This window comes from Astatotilapia calliptera, chromosome 5, assembly GCF_964374335.1.
Source record: "Astatotilapia calliptera chromosome 5, fAstCal68.1, whole genome shotgun sequence".
Lineage (NCBI taxonomy): Eukaryota > Metazoa > Chordata > Actinopteri > Cichliformes > Cichlidae > Astatotilapia > Astatotilapia calliptera.
In genome coordinates this window covers 22,607,288-22,625,157 of record NC_137426.1, presented here as the reverse complement: position 1 = coordinate 22,625,157, position 17,870 = coordinate 22,607,288, and the positions used below count along the sequence as shown (strand labels likewise).

The 17,870-nt window shown below is 46.5% G+C and overlaps 2 protein-coding genes across 2 annotated transcripts in view; one reads left to right on the top strand and one right to left on the bottom strand.

Annotated features, from left to right (window-relative positions):
* Nucleotides 1-17,870, top strand: part of LOC113022588 (low-density lipoprotein receptor-related protein 1) — a 99,615-nt gene that overhangs the window by 65,168 nt on the left and 16,577 nt on the right. Inside the window, exons 28-49 of the mRNA XM_026168130.2 lie at nt 384-515; nt 1,343-1,570; nt 2,059-2,233; nt 3,755-3,849; nt 3,962-4,111; nt 4,277-4,417; nt 4,653-4,778; nt 4,896-5,027; nt 8,353-8,487; nt 8,751-8,880; nt 8,996-9,122; nt 9,211-9,362; nt 9,498-9,622; nt 10,680-11,054; nt 14,747-14,936; nt 15,043-15,247; nt 15,398-15,590; nt 16,161-16,286; nt 16,885-17,013; nt 17,109-17,228; nt 17,319-17,432; nt 17,531-17,680. Of these exons, the coding sequence (XP_026023915.2) occupies nt 384-515; nt 1,343-1,570; nt 2,059-2,233; nt 3,755-3,849; nt 3,962-4,111; nt 4,277-4,417; nt 4,653-4,778; nt 4,896-5,027; nt 8,353-8,487; nt 8,751-8,880; nt 8,996-9,122; nt 9,211-9,362; nt 9,498-9,622; nt 10,680-11,054; nt 14,747-14,936; nt 15,043-15,247; nt 15,398-15,590; nt 16,161-16,286; nt 16,885-17,013; nt 17,109-17,228; nt 17,319-17,432; nt 17,531-17,680 (3,450 nt within the window). The remainder of the gene's footprint in view (nt 1-383; nt 516-1,342; nt 1,571-2,058; nt 2,234-3,754; nt 3,850-3,961; nt 4,112-4,276; nt 4,418-4,652; nt 4,779-4,895; nt 5,028-8,352; nt 8,488-8,750; nt 8,881-8,995; nt 9,123-9,210; nt 9,363-9,497; nt 9,623-10,679; nt 11,055-14,746; nt 14,937-15,042; nt 15,248-15,397; nt 15,591-16,160; nt 16,287-16,884; nt 17,014-17,108; nt 17,229-17,318; nt 17,433-17,530; nt 17,681-17,870) is intronic.
* On the bottom strand, nt 11,393-13,281 carry LOC113022590 (somatostatin receptor type 5-like). Its single transcript, XM_026168136.2, has one exon. It carries the CDS (start codon nt 12,746-12,748, stop codon nt 11,714-11,716), a length of 1,035 nt encoding a protein of 344 aa, XP_026023921.2. The 5' UTR covers nt 12,749-13,281; the 3' UTR covers nt 11,393-11,713.

Sequence of the window (17,870 nt, the reverse complement as noted above, 5' to 3'; positions counted from 1 at the left end):
CACCCCACAAGAAAGTTTGTGTAAGTCAAGACCACTACAGTCAGTATTTCCATCTGCAGTCATTTATAGTTGGCCGTTCTGAGACCTCTCTGACCTCCATCTGCTTATAATGAAAGCCTAAGGCATGTGACGAGACACGAAGGCATCGATAAAACTGTCAGAACAGTAATTAGACAGGAACACCATGCAAGGGGGGAGCTGATTTTGGGAGGGGGGCTGCAAAGTGGCTTGCAGAATTCACGGGGAAAAGAAGTTTTACACTATGCTGAATTTTCTTGACCATTAGGAAGTATAATTACATTCGATTTTAAGCACACATTAAAACATTTTATTGACCTTCATACTTTTAAAATAAAACCTTTTCTGTGCTCATGTCTCCGTAGCTCCTAATCCGTGTGCAGCTAAAGACGGCAAAGAGCCCTGCTCTCACCTGTGCCTCATCAACTTCAATCAGACGTTCTCCTGTGCTTGTCCTCACCTCATGAAGCTGGGCCCTGACAAACGCACGTGTTACGGTAAGGCTGAGCTCACGAACACAAATGCAACCACTGTGGAAAATAGACTCGTTGAGTCTTTCTTAGCCTCCACGCAGTCCTGTTCTTTTCTTGTTTCAGCTTGAATGTTACTGTCTAATCCCTGTCCTTGCAGAATTGTTTATTTATAATTTCTTTTATTTTTCTCTTGGAGAAAAAGAGAGAGGATTAAACAGACTTTTTTTTTTTTTTTTGTTGCTTTGAGGTCTTTTTGCTGTGACAGCTTTGGAGCGTATTGAGGTGTCCGTCTGTAAAATAGTGAAAGCTGGCCTGTTTATTCAGTGTGTGAGTTTAATATTCAAGGCAGCACTTTCTATTATCTTCGGCGGTAATGGAATGGAGAGCCCCATTCTGTCTGATGCAAGCATCAGACACATCCCCCAGCTTCCACCACCGGCTCTGGGATGGCCAATACAGCCCGGCGCTGTCATTACTCTGCCCTCTCCGGCTCTCTTTCCCTCCTTTGCTGTCTATCATTTAAGCCGCACACAGTTAAATGATACTTGACTGTTGAGACCAGTGCAATTGCAATGTATCTTCACTGATTGAATTCGCTCGCTCTACTCTGGCTGTGCTATTGAGTTAGCCAGCCAGACACAATCATTAGTCAAAAGATGCAATTGGATCAACTGTTTGTTCAAGTGGTAGGAATAATGCGTGGATGTACTGATCCATGCTGTAACCATCTATCCGCAGCTCTGACTCATGCATTAGTGTGTACTCGTGCATTTGACTTGAAGCTACATTTAACTCCCGATTACTCACATTGAATACCAAGGGTCCACGTCAACATCTTGTGTCTCCCGCAGAGTCTCGCCAGTTCTTGCTGTACGCTCGGCAGATCGAGATCAGAGGAGTAGACATCGACAACCCGTATTACAACTATATCATCTCCTTCACTGTGCCGGATATCGACAACGTGACTGTGGTGGACTATGATGCTCTGGAGCAGCGTATCTACTGGTCAGATGTCCGTACTCAGACCATCAAGAGGGCGTTCATCAATGGCACTGGAGTTGAAACTGTGGTTTCTGCTGGTATGATGGAGGCAACACGACACATTACAGAACATAATTAAAAGGCTCATTATTTAGAGCCTTACTTTAAGAAACAAATATAGCAGGGTAATTTTATCAGACTGCACCAAGATTTTTGTCCAGTAGTTAAAAATTAATGCTTCTCTCACTTCTAGATTCCTAGTATGCAGATGCTGTTATGTACAAGGGCTCTACACAACAAAACTCATTAGCTTGGGGAATGGCGATCTTTTGCCTGAAATAATAACCTGAGTGGGCACGTTTTGGTGGATGATCTATGCCAGCTAACTCTGTCTTTAAAAAAAAAAACAAGTTAGCTGGAAACAATAAAAGATTCAGGTGATAAAATGTGTCATCAGTTGTCCTGTTAGCCAACAAATGCAGTACTGCATTTTCTAACCTATGGACACGTGTCCATAGAAAACATCTGTTTTTTAAAAAAAAGGCTGATTAATAAGAGTTTGTTCGTGTTCTTCATCTTTCATCAGATTTGCCCAATACTCATGGTCTGGCTGTCGACTGGGTGTCCAGGAACCTGTTCTGGACCAGTTATGATGCCAACAAGAAGCAGATTAATGTTGCCAGACTGGACGGCTCCTTCAAAAATGCTGTCATCCAGGGCTTAGACAAACCCCACTGTCTAGTGCTCCATCCAGTACTGGGGTTGGTCTCGCACACAAATGCACACACACACTCATACTATAAAGCTGTCATGTGTCGCCACGCTGAAGCTTTCAGAAATTGCTCACAGACACCCTCCTGGCTTCACCTATAACTTGCAACAGATACAAGCAGAAGTCTGCACAAAGACACACACAAACAATCATACAAAGTCTGTCTGGCAGGTTCCCCTCTGTGTGCGCTCACAGTAATTCAGTTCCTGACCTCGGAGTGTTTTGTCACTCAGGAAGTGGTTCCAATCCTTCTCCCCTCATGCCGCCTCTCTCTGTCTTTTTTTTCTATTTCTGTTTCAAAAGTTTCTGTGCTCAGAGTATAAATAATTTACAGCAAGTGTCTCTGTTGTTTTGTGTTTCTTTTTCTGTTTCTCATCACTTTCTTCACTGTGTTTATCTTACATCCTGTCCGTTCCTGTCATGCCTTGCATAAGTTTTTCTTTTTTTACCAGCTCCATGAACTCAGTCTTTTCTCAGTCCATCAGAGAATAAAAAAGTCCATCTGTATTCATATACTCAGTTTTGATCTGCCGGAATATGCGGGCTTTTGTGTGTTTGAGGTCAGTGAAGAAAAGATATTTTCTTAAGACAAGTCTCTGCCTCTGTGTGCATTATTTCCACTGTACTCCTTCCTCTCTGTGAAAGGCTTTAGCCTCCTTAAGAGGAGGAATGTTTCCGATCTGAGCATTGTTGGCGTGAGAGAAAATGAGAAGCAGATGTGAGATCTGTGAGCTCTCCCCTTTTTCTGGCACACAAACACGCTGACCCCACCAAAGGTGGGTGGGGTCAAAGAAAGTTGAGGCGGGGCAAAGAGTTGGGAGGGAAATGTGTGTGCGTGTTTGTGTGTGTGTGTGTGTACACAAACATGACAATATAGGGGTTTATATGCTTCAGATGCTTTATTTAAGGGTAGTTAACAAACAAAGGAAGGGCGTGGTGGCTCTGGCTGGATTTAACAGAAAGTGAATGAGCATAGAAAATGTGCAGTCCAAACAAAGTGGCACACACACGTATATACATGTTACCCTCTATACTCTGCATATGTGCATTTCCTCATGACAGTTTGAGAAGCAGTCATTTATGTGAGTGCATCTGGTGTGGGAGATTAAAGCTGTCAGCGGTTGATCGGGACATTAATTAACTGCTGAACTAAACGCACTGAAATATAGTTTCTTATTTGTCAGGTTTTTGCCAGCTTTATTTCTGCCTCACTCATCGTCATTACAGTCTGTTGATGCGATTTTGGCTTTGAAATGAAAACGGCAGATTGCGTTTTAGAAAAGTCCAAATAAGCTCGCGTGCAGTTCGGTGTTGCTCACAGACCTGATGCTCTCATTTCTTATCGATAACATCACTGTTGTTCATGCTTTGAGTACCTATAGGCTTTATGGTTTTCAGTGGCGTACTACCACGGTTGGTTCAAGTTTAATAGTGATGTAGTAAAATTTCTCTCTCTCTCTCTTCCTGTTGCGCATCATATCTTTGTGGATTCTCTGCGCACCTCCATCAGGAAGCTGTACTGGACAGATGGGGACAACATCAGCATGGCCAACACAGATGGCACCAACCGCAGCGTCCTCTTCACCAACCAGAAAGGCCCTGTTGGTGAGTTAGCGGCTCTTTTCTGTGACTGTATAAGCGACAGCACCCCCTAGTGACAGGGCAGATGATTACAACTCAGAGCTGTCTTTTTTCTTTTCCTTTTTTTTTTTTTCAGGCCTCTCCATTGACTTTAAAGCTGAGCGGCTTTATTGGATCAGCTCGGGAAACAGCACCATCAACCGCTGTAAACTGGACGGCTCTGGACTTGAGGTGCTTGAAGGGGCCAAGGGCAAGCTGACCAAGGCTACTGCTCTGGCCATCATGGGTAGGTACCCAGAGTGCATTAAAACTGCATTATTCATCTTGCGTGATACTACTCTTATCTGGCTGTGTTGCATTGAAAATTGCTCCGGTTAACACGGTTCTTGTAGTGTGAGATCAGGTTTTAATGGAGAACGCTGATCATCCTCATGTGCGCTGTGTCCTGTAGGAGACAAGTTGTGGTGGGCGGACCAAGGAACTGACCAGATAGGAACCTGTGACAAGAAGGACGGTGGAAACTGGAAAGTCCTGAGGAACAGCACTTCTCCCATGATGCACATGAAAATTTATGATGAAACTGTGCAGAAAGGTGCAGAGTTTGGTGCTGCAAGCCAATTTTTCTGGGGGTTTTTTCAGTCTTTTTTTGCTTTGTGAAATTGCTCTGCAAAAAAAATAGGAAGAAGATATGTCCTTGTTTCATTTAAGATCTGCTGTGCAGACTGCATGTAGCCCAGAGCTTATGTGTGTATCTAAAGCACATCTGTTTATGCCTCTGTTACTAGTCTTTGATTTGTTTTATTTGCTCTTTGCTTTTGTATTTCCAGGCACCAATCTTTGCAGTAATAACAACGGAGACTGTTCCCAGCTGTGTCTCCCCACCTCCCCAACCACCAGATCCTGCATGTGCACTGCAGGATACAGCCTGCGCAGAGGGCAGCAGTCTTGTGAGGGTACGATGCTCCCATACCCATGCCATATGCCTGATTTTAGACAATCCTGGATATATGAAGTGATGAATGTGAAGTGATGCCACGCTCAAAAATGAATATTTTATTTGTTTGCTGTAGGTGTCGGCTCTTTCTTGCTGTACTCTGTGCACGAGGGCATAAGGGGTATTCCCTTGGACCCATCAGATAAGTCTGATGCCCTTGTACCAGTGTCGGGCACCTCCCTAGCAGTGGGCATAGATTTTCATGCAGGTAAGAAATTCTCTAGTTCTCTAGTTCGGACCTAAACTTCTGGTCTCAGATTTGCTTAAAAACCTTTAAATTAATTAAAAATCCCAGTCTGCAATTAATACAATACAAAATACTACATAGAGTGCACTATACAGGTCATCGGATGTTCAAGATGGGCTTTACATCTTCCAACAACTGCTCACACTGTCAAGGCAATACACCAGACAATTACATCCACGCTCTTTGGTTCTGTCCACCAGTGCAAAAGTTTTGGCGCGAGATATGTGAAGACTTATCAAAGTGTCTGAAATGTAACATTCCAACCTCCCCCTTAGTGTGTTTGTTGGGCAGCTTAGATAATGTCACTTCAGAAAAGAATATCGCCCATATGGTTTTCACTGCCCTATGCATAGCCAAGAAAACAGTCCTCATGAACTGGAAAAATAAAAATAATCTTAATTCTAACCAATATAGAAATTATCTATTAGATTACATTAGTCTTGATACAGCCTCTGCCACCACATCAGATCAATTGCTCTGGACTCCTTTTATCAGCTCCATCACCTAGTGGGGGTGGGGGGTCATAATTTGGTCCCACCTTCACTGTTGTGATTGGTGTGGGGGTAGGGACAGGCTTAGGGCGTCGGGGGGTTCCCCGGAGGCATCTTCCTTGGGGGGCTCAACCCGGGGTAGCGGTCATGTCCGGTTGGGGGCTCTGTTGGCTCTCAGGTGACTGTTTCCTCGCGGCTGCGTGCAGCGGGGCTAGGGGAGGGTCTGTGCTGACGGACGTGGGTTACTGACCTGGTAGCCTGGCTGGCCCTGGGTGGGTCCCGGATGCGCGTGAGGTTCTGGGGGCGCTCCGTCTCTGGGCTGGGGCCCGGGCCGGGCCTCGGGGGCTTGGATCCTGGTTGGTGTGTTGCCGGGGTTGTGGGCGGGTGGGTGCATGGGGGCCTGGCCCTGGAGCAGGGCGTCGAACCGCCTGGGGGGCTCTTCAACTGGTGGGGGAGATGGTCACATCTAGCAGGAGCTTTCCTCTCTTCAGGAGCTCCCTCTGCAGGAGGGCGAGATACAGGAGAGGTGGAGGAAGATCTCAGCCTGGGCGTTTACTGTCTTATGTAGTCTGGAAGATGAGTGGATGGTGGGGTGGGTGCAGTTTTCTCTGTGGTGGGGTTGGGTGGACTGTCCCGGGCTCTGTGGAGCCGGGAGGCGCTGCTGCACTGGGCCTGGATGGGCCTGGGCCCCCTTTCCCTGGCGGGTCGCGGAGTGTGGGAGTGCCTACTGGGGTCAGCGGGGGAGCTGGCCCCAGGGAGGGGTTACCTGCCCCTCCCTTCCTTCCCTCCCCATCTCCAGCTGCCTCTCTCTTCCCGCTCCACCACAACCACCCACACATGCAGGGCCTTGGAGTAGGGGTATGTCACCAGGGTGCAGAGGAGGCTACCCCCCCCTCTGTCCCCTTCTGGCTGCCTCTGCCTCAATTTTATCCCACAACTTAGACATTCACATTATTCACACTCTCATTACACATACATATAGGATCTTGGGGGTGGGCACAATCACGGAGTCCAAATTACCATCAGGGTGTACACCCCACCCCTGGCGTCGTTGCCCACCTCTCAATTTTAAATACACTTAGACATTGAGGGCTATCAGGAGGGACTATGCGCTTACCTGCTGCTCCTTGGCAGGTAGCTCCATGCCCTCCTGGGTTTTAATTGCACCTTACAACACACATGCATCAACACTACAATGAGCGGGTGGAGGGAGGTTTGGAGTCTTCTCCCACCCCCATTCTCTGCGGCCTGCTGGAGCGGGAGGGCTAGGTGGAGTTGGCCGTCCGACTGCGGTCTGGAGTGTGGGGCCTCCCTGCTGCTACGGAGTCGGGGTGGTCTGCCTCTCCCCACCGCAGGGAAAAGGGTAACACCACCTGGGTCTGGGTGCAGTTCCCCCCTCCAGGGGCAAGGGTACCTAGACCCGGTTTGTAGAGTACGCTTGGGGAGTGTGATCGTGTGTACAGCGTCTCTTTATGTCTGTCTCCACGTTGGTTGAGTGTGGAGTGAGTGCATATGAGAGGATGAGGGTGGGAATGGATGTTTGTATCTGTGGGTGCCTGTATGTCTGTGTCTATATGTCAGATTGGGTATCAGACACCACCTCTCTGGGGACACCTCAGGCCCTCCAAGGTTTGGAGGCCTATCTCCACCTACCACCACTTCCCCTGCCGGTGGCGGACTCCCTCAGGTGTCGGTGCGTTGGTGGTTCTTTGTGTCTGGGGGTGGGCGTCCAGGTACACACCGGCTCACTCCTTGGCGGCCGCTTATCGGGGCCTGGAGCCTGGGGCTCGCTCGGGCCCCTTTGGGGGTGGGGTGCCCCCGGCCTCTCGGCCTGGGGCTCGGTCACTCAGGCACAGCTGGCGGCCGGCGGAGCTCACGGGCGCGTCACTGCAACTCCCCCTGGCTTCTGCTCCGCGGCTGCTGAGTGAGCCCTCATCTGGGACTCTCCTCAGCTCTTACTGGAACAGTGGCGCGGCTGCCCCTCTGTTGGTCTTCCATGGTTTCTTGTGTTCTGGGGGCCTCTGGATGTCTGGAGTTTTGATCTCCTCCATACCTGCTTCACACCCTGGAGGACGGGGCTGTGGCCCCCCCACACTCCCTAGCAGATCGTTACATGGAGAAACCTTTGGAATACAAGCACGCTGATCCACACAGGTATGCACACAGGTGTACACTGCTCGTAGACCCAAATTACACCTTTCTTGGCTGCTACTTCGAAGCACATCTGTCCTGCGTGCTGCACAACAACATTGAATAATTAGTATTTACTGCTGTTTACACTTAGCTAGATTAATGCGATGGTGTTGTGTTTAGTATGTTGCTTTGTTTCTTTTTTTTTTTGTCTTTTTTTTGCTTGTTTTCTATTCTTCTCTCAACAGGTGATCCAGGAGATTTTTATTTTTTTTCTCCCCCCCTTTCTCACTGTCCCTCTCCCCTTCTGTTTTTCCTTTCCTTCCTCTTTCTTTCTCCCTTTCCTATCTCTCACTCATGTCTGTCCCGTCTGTAACATCTGAAAATAAAATATAATAAATAATAAAAACAAAGATCGACCAAATGGACCAATACGGCAATGCCACAATGATCCATTTGGCAAAGTAAATCCATTGGGTATCCTTGTTGGTCTTCAGACAACAATTCTGATGGCTAAAGAACAGGCGGAGAAAAAAAAAAAAAAAAGAAAGAAATTCTCTAGTTCTGCATATTTCGTGTAGCTGAATTCACTGCTCCATAAAATATTTGTTAAAGCTACTAGCTTCCTTTTTTAGTCCAACTCTGTGTTTTACTTGTTCCCACAGACAATGACACGATCTACTGGGTAGACATGGGCCTGAGCACCATCAGCCGGGCCAAGAGAGACCAAACCTGGAGAGAGGACGTGGTCACTAATGGCATCGGCAGGGTAGAGGGCATCGCTGTGGACTGGATTGCTGGTGAGAGAAACTGCGTCCCGGCTCATGCGTACTAAATTTAGATAATGACAGTTAGACATACTGATAAAGAGCGTTTTGCTTTTCCTCTCTGCACATTTATCATGCTTGCACATACCGCCTGTCACTGTTAAAAGCAACAGTGTGGACCTGTTGCACTAAGTGAGAAAACAGAAAGTAGATGCAAAAACAGAGAGAAAAAAGTATTATTTCCAGGTCAATGCGGTTTAAAAATTAGGAAATTGTTTCTCCTTCATCCTCCACAGGAAACATCTATTGGACAGATCAAGGCTTCGATGTGATTGAGGTGGCCAGGCTGAATGGTTCCTTCCGCTATGTGGTGATCTCGCAGGGCTTGGACAAACCTCGTGCCATCACTGTCCATCCTGAGAAAGGGTGAGAACGAAGGACTGTGCCAGGTTCCTACTTTAGCTTCTCCTTCTGTGATTTATCTCAGTGTTGATTTCTGCGGTATTTGGTTTTCTGTCTTTGCGTGCTTTGGCGCGAGCAGCTACCTGTTCTGGACAGAGTGGGGCCAGTATCCCCGCATCGAACGCTCTCGCCTGGATGGATCTGAGCGAGCCATCCTCGTCAACGTCAGTATCAGCTGGCCCAATGGCATCTCCATCGACTATGAGGTACACCGCAACAGATCATTTTGTACATTTATATCGCTGACTTGCAGCACAGAGAGTGGGCCTAACATTACTTAATGTGGGAATGCAGGATGGTATGCTGTACTGGTGCGATGCCAGGACTGATAAGATTGAGCGCATCAACCTGGAGACTGGAGAAAACAGGGAAGTGGTGTTGGGCAACAACAACATGGACATGTTCTCTGTGTCTGTGTTTGAGAGCTACATCTATTGGAGTGACAGGTCAGATACACCATTCCTACTCAGTCTTATCCCTCTTTTTGCGAATGGTCCTAATGTTTATTTATAAATATATATATTTATATCAGCAAATGTCAGCTTGTGTTTAATGCCGATAATCTGTCTGGTGTCAACCAGGACGCATGCTAATGGATCCATAAAGAGAGGCAGCAAGGACAATGCCACAGACTCTGTGTCACTGAGGACTGGTATTGGGGTCCAGCTCAAAGACATCAAGGTTTTCAACAGGGCCAGGCAGAAAGGTAAGCAAAGTGTGCTTTAAAGGTGACCTGTTACGCTCATTTCCAGCTCCCCATTTTTATTCTGGCACTCCCTGGAATAGCTTTGCATGAATCGCCTTTTAAAACACTCCTTATTTACTCTTTAAAGGTTTTTATGGAGCACCTCAGTTGATCATATCTTTGAAACTTATTTTAGCTCCTGTGTCCTTAAGCTGCTTCTTTCTAAAACCCAGATTTTCTTATGACTGGCTGTCCTTGCAAACAGGACGCAGTGCTTGGAAATTCATGCTGAGCTGACGTCATCTAAGCCCTGAAGTGGAAAAACAAAGTTATAGATGAAGCATGTGTGAACCCTGAGCTTATCACCTTAGAACACATATGCGTTATTATTATTTAATATACAGCAGTGGAGAGTAAATTTTCCCTATTAAGTTTTAATTTCCTAAATTAAAAATGTGCAATAATGAATACATCGACATTAAATCTGAACAGAAAAGTGGACAAAATCGTGTTTTTGTTTCTTAAAATTTCAAAACTTCTAGATTAATGTGCAAAAGTAGTTTTTGCAACAGTGCAAATACATAAATACTTACAAATCCATAAGGTTTACACTAAAGCATTGATCAGTCACAGTAAGCACAGTGTTACCACCACACAAAAATCCCCAGCATCACTAAAGGGGCAAATTTCACTGACGGATTGGCCAGGCATCCCTGGGCATGTATGAGTGCGCTGTGCACGGGTTTCTCGTGATAGCTGAGAAGCTTGTTGGAACAAAGACCTGGAGTAAAATAGCGCACTGCTTACTTGGAGTTAACATGTCAGAAACTGTTTGATATACTACATTTTTTTGTGACATACTTTTGAGAGCTATCTGCAGACAGCAAAGCTAAGATAACAAACACAGGAAATGCTGGAAAGTCTGTTCTCGACGACATCATTGCTTGGCTGCACCGCATTGTCTGCCTTCACATGCCGCTACATATATTCTATAAAATGAGTAAAAGTATAATAAGAGTCAGGTGAAAATATATTATCATTCAAATGTATATTTAATTGCATTTTGTTCTCTTTACAGGAACAAATGTGTGCAAGGAAAACAATGGCGGATGTCAGCAGCTTTGCCTTTACCGTGGCAAAGGACAGCGTACGTGTGCCTGCGCCCATGGCATGCTGGCTGAAGACGGCCGCACGTGCCGCGACTACGATGGCTACCTTCTCTACTCGGAGCGCACCATACTGAAGAGCGTTCACCTGTCCGACGAAAACAACCTGAATGCCCCCGTAAAACCATTCGAGGACCCCGAGCACATGAAGAACGTCATCGCACTCACTTTTGATTACAGAGGAGGAGGAGGCAAAGGAGCTAACCGTATCTTCTTCAGTGATATTCATTTTGGCAACATCCAGCAGATCAGTGATGACGGGTCTGACCGCAAGACTGTAGTAGAGAGTGAGTTTTCCTGATTCTTAAGTTAGTTTTCTTAATGCTTTGTGCTCCGTCCAAGTAACTAACATGACATGGTGATCTGGCCTAAACCTCCCACCCTACCCCACCCAAGGTTTATGGCTCCTGTCATTTGTCCAGTCATAAGACTCCCTGATAAGAAATCTTCCTGGAGAAGAAATCTGCTGGCTTTTCCCTAAAATACTCATATTTATTCTGTAGATGTAGCCAAAGTAAAAACAAAGGAAAAGCATTTTTTTAGAACAGAGTGAGAAGCAATACAATCAGGCTGAGAGACAGATAGACTTTCATTCACCTTATCTCAGCACAACAGAACACGGGTGCACCGTTAATGTTTTACTTTAATCTCTTTTACAAGGAATGCGTGATATTCCCGCTGTGCATGTAAAGCAACAAATCCCAGAGCAAAGTTCCCGCTCAATTCAAGAGCAACTGTTGTTCAAAGCAATGATGCCGACTGTTGCTGTGAGAGCTCTTGAGTTGACTTTGTTCATGAAGGCAACGCTGACGTCCAGTTTATCTGTAGTCTTTGATCACGTTTTTTTAGCTTGTGTTTTTTTGTCGATCCCAGTTGCCAGCAGTTCCTCGCTGTGCGCAATTAAAATAGTCACGTTATGTCAAGTTAGCTACTCGTAGTAATACTGTCAGGCAGCAGCCATAGCCACATCCCTGCTGTCTCTTTGTCCGTCCCTCTTGAACAGCCTCAGTAGGTCCTGCCTGAACTTTTCAGACATCAGCACATAGAGAATAGGGTTCATCACTGTAGAGGAGGTTGCCATAAAGCGTGCAAACACAGCAAAGGGGCCATAACGTGGTGAGGCTCCAGTGGCTCCTGTGCCTTTAGCCGCCAGTAAGGCCAGCGTCATGCCGTAGGACGGCAGCCAGCACAGGGTGAAAGCCAGCACCAGCATAGCTGACGTTTGGGTCACTTTGCTTTGGTAACGCTCCACCTGGGGGGCTCTTCCAGCATGCCGACTCCTCCATAGGAACATGTAGATGCTGCCATATGCCACTGCTATGGTAACTAGTGGTAGAAAGAAGGCCACAAAGAAATGAGACAGTCCATAGATCAGCTGGTCACGGTGGGTCTGGAAAGCAAAGCATGCAAGCCCGTCAAGGGCTTTTTGTGGGGTTCCTACAGAGCGAAAGACTAGCTGTGGAACAGCAAGGCAGCAGGCTGGGACCCAGACCAGTATGGCAGCTACAGAGACTCGGCGAGTAGTGAGAAGGGAATATGCTCTGGCAGGCTTCACCACAGTCAGATAGCGACACACAGCCAGTGTGGCCAGAGTAAAGATACTGGTTGAAGAGCAGGCTGATCCCAGGAAGCCCAGCAGACGACACATGAAGTCACCAAATGGCCAGTGCTGCATGGCTATAGCAGCTGTGTGGAAGGGAAGCATGGAGAGCAAAAGCAGGTCTGAAACGCTCAGGGCCAGAAGCAGGATGTCTGTCCCCATACCCATCACAGAGTTTTGGGGAGACTGTCCAATACGTCCCACCCCTCTCCTCCATCGCTTACATAAGATTACTATCACTATGGTGTGTCCGCTAACTCCCAGCACCAGAATTAGTGAATCTAGTATTGGGACTAGAACCTGTTCCACATTGTCCAGTCCAGGGTCACTGCTACTGTTACCCAACAGATCCTCTGAGCTTGTAGAGTTCAGCAGCAGCATTGTGTCTTCAGTTTTGTTGGGTCAGTTTGTTCAATCTGGTCATAAAACTTCTGATCATAAATGTAGGAATGATTAAGGACATTCCAGTAGCAGTGTTCTCAGAAATGACAACGCACAGATTTACAGTTCAAAGTTTAACATGAATCGCCTCAGACTGAATCATGTTAAATACATAAACACATATGACTGTGCTGACTGTATAAAAGTGTACAGTTAAAGCTGCTTCCTCTCGATCTGTTCCACCTCTTATTGGCTTGGTATTGTAGAGGGGAACAAAGTGAGATCAGGCCCCTCCACTGAAGTCAAGACACACCTGATTTCTGAGCTGCTTGCCATTCTTCTGGTTGAACTCCTGTTAAGGGCAAGCGGGTGTTGAGAGGTGAATGCTGTAGATTGTGTGAGTTCAGAGCAGGCAGCTACTCCACATGGCATTCGCCTTCCACAATCAGTATTCCTCATATATCCAGGAAAGGAACTTCCAGAGAAAACCGCAACAGTGGAAAGGATAGTTGATAGTTTGACAGGAAGACAGGATGAAACCAAGTAAGCGGTAGGTGAACTCTGGACTGATTATGATAGAGCAGGACGTGGATGGGCTGTCCAACTCTCTGTGGGAGGGCCTATTGAGGCCCAACATATTTTTTTTCCCATGCTCTATTTAGTTTCTTCCCATTTTGTGGAAAGGCCTCTGCATTGTCTCGACGTGCATTTGCAGCACAGCCTGCACAAAAACCTGCGCTGATACAAAAAATAAACAAAGAGCGACACAGTGAGATAGTGTTTGCCTTCAGAATCGGGGTAATTATTGACTCCCGGCCTGATGGCAAACACTACACTGCTATCATACCTACTGTAGATAAACGGCCATAAAATCACTGTCAGCAGAGCTCAAGACCTGTATATTCAGCTTGCCTGTATTGGCACAAGCAGCGCGTGAAAATGTAGAGAATCTTTGGTAGCCCTAGATCAACAGTAATGTGATTTGAGCAGACAGTGGTGGCAGTTTGTGATTTAAAATTCATTAACACCGCTAAAGAAAGAGGAAATGGGGGTGAATAGATTTCACGGCGCTCTCTATCGATTGTTAGGTTAGGGTGTTGATTTATGAGTGCGAGAAGCGGGGGACAGTTGCCTTGCGTGTTGCGATGCTCCGCTTGATTTTCAGTCGCTTTGCTTCTCTCAGAGTCCCATAGCGTGCGCTGGACGCGCGATGATTCACGTCTGCGGTGTCGCACTGGAGATATTGAGGTGTAGTGTGAACTGTCCCACCTGGTGGTAAACCTCACCGTTGCTTTGGCCTGACATCTGATGGGATGAGATCATATCCAGTCCTAAAAAAAGGCTGCTTTAATCATTAGACCTGCACTGTTCCATTGCAGCAGCTGCAGTAACAAGTAGGGGACTATTACTTATTATTTGGAGCGGTCTCTGACTCCATGAAGCACAAGTTACAGTATTTGTTTGTGTCTGCGTCGCGTGTTTTCTCAATACCGGTGCAGCTGTTCTCCATCTGATGTTGCAGAACTTTGTGTTCCTCCATCTCTGCTGACTTTTGGCTGTCCTCTGGCCTCCTTTCAGCCGTGAAGCTCCCAACTTCTTATTAATTTTAAGGCTGGGAAAGCAGAAAAAAATGACCTCTTGCTTCTCATCTCTTGATGAGGCAGTCCAGTGGAAAGTAATATGCTAGCTGGTAACCGTTATTGTGACCTTTATCCTCCACTATTTGCTGGATAAAAGCCTTGAATCACACAGTGTTCTTAGTCATTAATACTAAGCTGTCATGCCCAGAGCCCTGACTCCGGGTTGCCACACAGCAGTCTGCCAGCTCTGAGCTGCTGCCAAACGGTCTACACTTGGCCTTTTAACACAACCCCGTAGCTGACGTGCTTCTTTTTCTTCTCCCTTTTTCCTCTTCTATCTACTCCGTCCCCCACCTCTGGTCGTTGCCTTCTCTTACTGTCTGTGTGCTCTTCTCTCGACTCCTTCATGCTTTTTCAGATGTGGGCTCGGTGGAGGGGTTGGCATACCATAGAGCCTGGGATATGTTGTACTGGACGAGCTACACTACCTCGACTATTACCCGCCACACTGTGGACCAGAGCCGCTGGGGTGCCGTTGACCGGCATACAGTGGTCACCATGTCAGGAGACGACCACCCGAGGGCCTTCGTTCTCGACGAGTGTCAGAGGTAAGAACTGATTCAGTTGTTCACATCGCCGATTTGCAGGCCATTCTGCTCACGCCAGTTCATTACACCTGTTTGTATCACTGATTATTATGTTGTTTTTCCACAGCCTGATGTTTTGGACCAACTGGAACGAGCAGTCTCCCAGTATCATGCGCGCCACTCTGACTGGCTCCAACGTCCTTGTGATCATTGGCACGGACATCCGAACCCCCAACGGCCTGGCCATAGACCACCGTGCTGAAAAGCTTTATTTTTCCGACGCCACACTGGACAAGATTGAACGCTGCGAGTATGATGGCAGTAGGCGCTACGTGAGTGACAAAAACACTAAAAATATTTCTAATGCTGCATGGCTGAGCAATGTGACTGTTTAAATAGCAACCGTCAGCTTTTTACTCTTTCACTGGTTTGATAGAAAAAGACTGGGGTTCTCATGACTGTGGTTTTGCTTCCCCCTGCAGGTCGTGCTGAAGAATGAACCGGTCCATCCATTTGGCCTGGCGGTGTATGGAGACTACATCTTTTGGACCGACTGGGTGAGGAGGGCTGTGCTCCGGGCTGAGAAATACACCGGGGCAGATATGAAGGTCCTGCGTGCTGATATTCCTCAACAGCCGATGGGTATTGTCGCGGTGGCCAATGACACTAACAGCTGTAAGTCTTTGCACCAAATGAGGAAATTCAATGTAAAATTGATTTTCATCACAGTCCTCTGTCGTAAGACTACGACTGCTGGACTGTTTCATGTAAATGTGTGAAGCAAATCGATCTTACATAAAGCCTGCAAACCAAACATTGGTTGAGTTGAGCCGGTAAAACATTCAACATCTTTTTCACATTTATGATAAGTGAAGGAATCCTGAATTTTTCTACTATTTATTTATTTTTTATTCCTCTCTGCATTTATCATTGTTCGTATCTTTTTATTTCAATCAAGTCAAGCATTTTTCCACTCTACCGTATCTTTTCCCTCGAGTTCCCTTATTCAGTAAACAGTTTTGCACCAATACCCGCAGCACCGATGCAAGCCGAGAGCCCGCTGTAACAGCCGCAAATCCTATTTAGATAGAGTCACATTGTGCATTCAGCTGAGGCAGAGCCATTGCCGGGTTCACCCAGGTGTTTCTGTCTGCTCGTGATGTGTGTTCGCCTGTGTGTCAGGAGATTGGATGCGAGATCAGAAATTCTCAGGTTTGTGTGCTAACTGTCCTCCTGTTTGCACAGGTGAATTCTCCATGTGTCGTGTTAACAACGGGGGATGTCAGGACCTGTGTTTGCTGACCTCTGAGGGAAGGGTCAACTGCAGCTGTCGGGGCGACAGGAAGCTATTCGAAGACAACACTTGCATAGGTAATTCAAGAATAGGACACGCTTATATGGAGGAAATGTTTATACACAGGAAACAAAGCGAGGACGATTTCAAAATTCGGACACATTTTTTTTTATAGCTCCATAAGTAAACAGAAACACTAAATCAGATCAGTGTGCCTTTAAAACACAACATCCTCGAGATAAATTTGTACACTGATTTTCAAGGTACCTGGCAAACAGGTTGCTCCCATCTTCTTGGAGGACTCATCACACTTCTTCCGTGGATTTAGGCTGTCTTCATCTAATCTTGATAACTGAAGAGAAGGGGGCTGGTCGGGGACTGTCTTTGGTAGAACTTGTTATTGTTTTTGCTGAAGATGGATATTAAAAACTCTTGGCTGAGTGTTTGAGGCCGCGCACTGCCGAATGAGCTGAGACTGAGCAGCATTACTGTAGATGTGTCCCAGATGGTACTGTTGCGTGGTGATGCTGGTGATGATGAGCAGACATTCTTCTCGGGCAGAACTTGATGTGATAAAGTAACAAGCAAAGACAGATATCGGCTCTGTGCCTGCTCTGATTGTCTTGGGTTAGGCGACTCTTCCTAAGTCCCTATTTCTCTCTTTTTGCCTGTCAGCCCTCAACACGACATGTAACAGCATTGATGAGTTTGAGTGTGGAAATGGAGACTGCGTTAACTACACCCTGACTTGTGATGGCATGGCTCACTGCAAGGACAAGTCTGATGAGAAGCAGTCATACTGCGGTGAGTGGAACCTTTTTTTGCGCGTCGAAACACTATCAGCCGTGTTTTTTTCTTGTTGGATTTTGTAGTTAGAATCCATCCTGTCTGGTTTTCAGCCAACCGCGTCTGCAAGAAGGGCTACAGACGCTGTGTGAATGGCCGCTGTGTGGGTCACAGCTCCTGGTGCAACGGGCAGGATGACTGTGGAGACAGCTCAGATGAGCTCTTCTGTAACAGTGAGTCTGCTTTTCCAATTAATCAAACATTTTTGCATTCGCATTTCTTAAAATATTGCTCTCACTAACCGCCGCCTCTCCTCTCGCCAGCCACGCTGTGCTCAGCCGATCAGTTCCAATGCAAAGACGGAAGCTGCATCTCCAACTCCAGCAAGTGCAACCAGAAAGTGGACTGCGAGGACGCTAGTGATGAGATGAACTGCAGTAAGTTAAGATCATCAGATTTGTTCTTAAAAATTAAATGTTGACATTTTTGCTACTCTGAGGCAGTGGTAAAATGTTTTGCTTCTCTCTTTGTTAAGCCGCCACAGACTGTTCCAGTTATTTCCATCTGGGAGTGAAGGGAGTGACATTTCAGAAGTGCGAGTTCACCACACTCTGCTATGCACCTTCTTGGCAGTGTGACGGTGCCAACGACTGTGGAGACTTCTCAGATGAAAGAAATTGCCCTGGTATTTTAATTACATCTGACAGCTAAATCTACTTGGATTGAGTTTTTTTGTTTGTTGTTAGAGTAGAAAGAACTATTTGGATTATGCCACAGGGAACAGGGAAAAACGATGAATGTTTTCATCCATTAAATTGTGTTTTGGGAGGTAATTCTCCTTGAAAAACACAGCAAAGTAAATGTAATTTGTTTTT

What these genes read in the sequence shown, in the direction of transcription:
- LOC113022590 (XM_026168136.2), bottom strand. Translation starts at nt 12,748, where the DNA reads ATGCTGCTGCTGAACTCTACAAGCTCAGAGGATCTGTTGGGTAACAGT.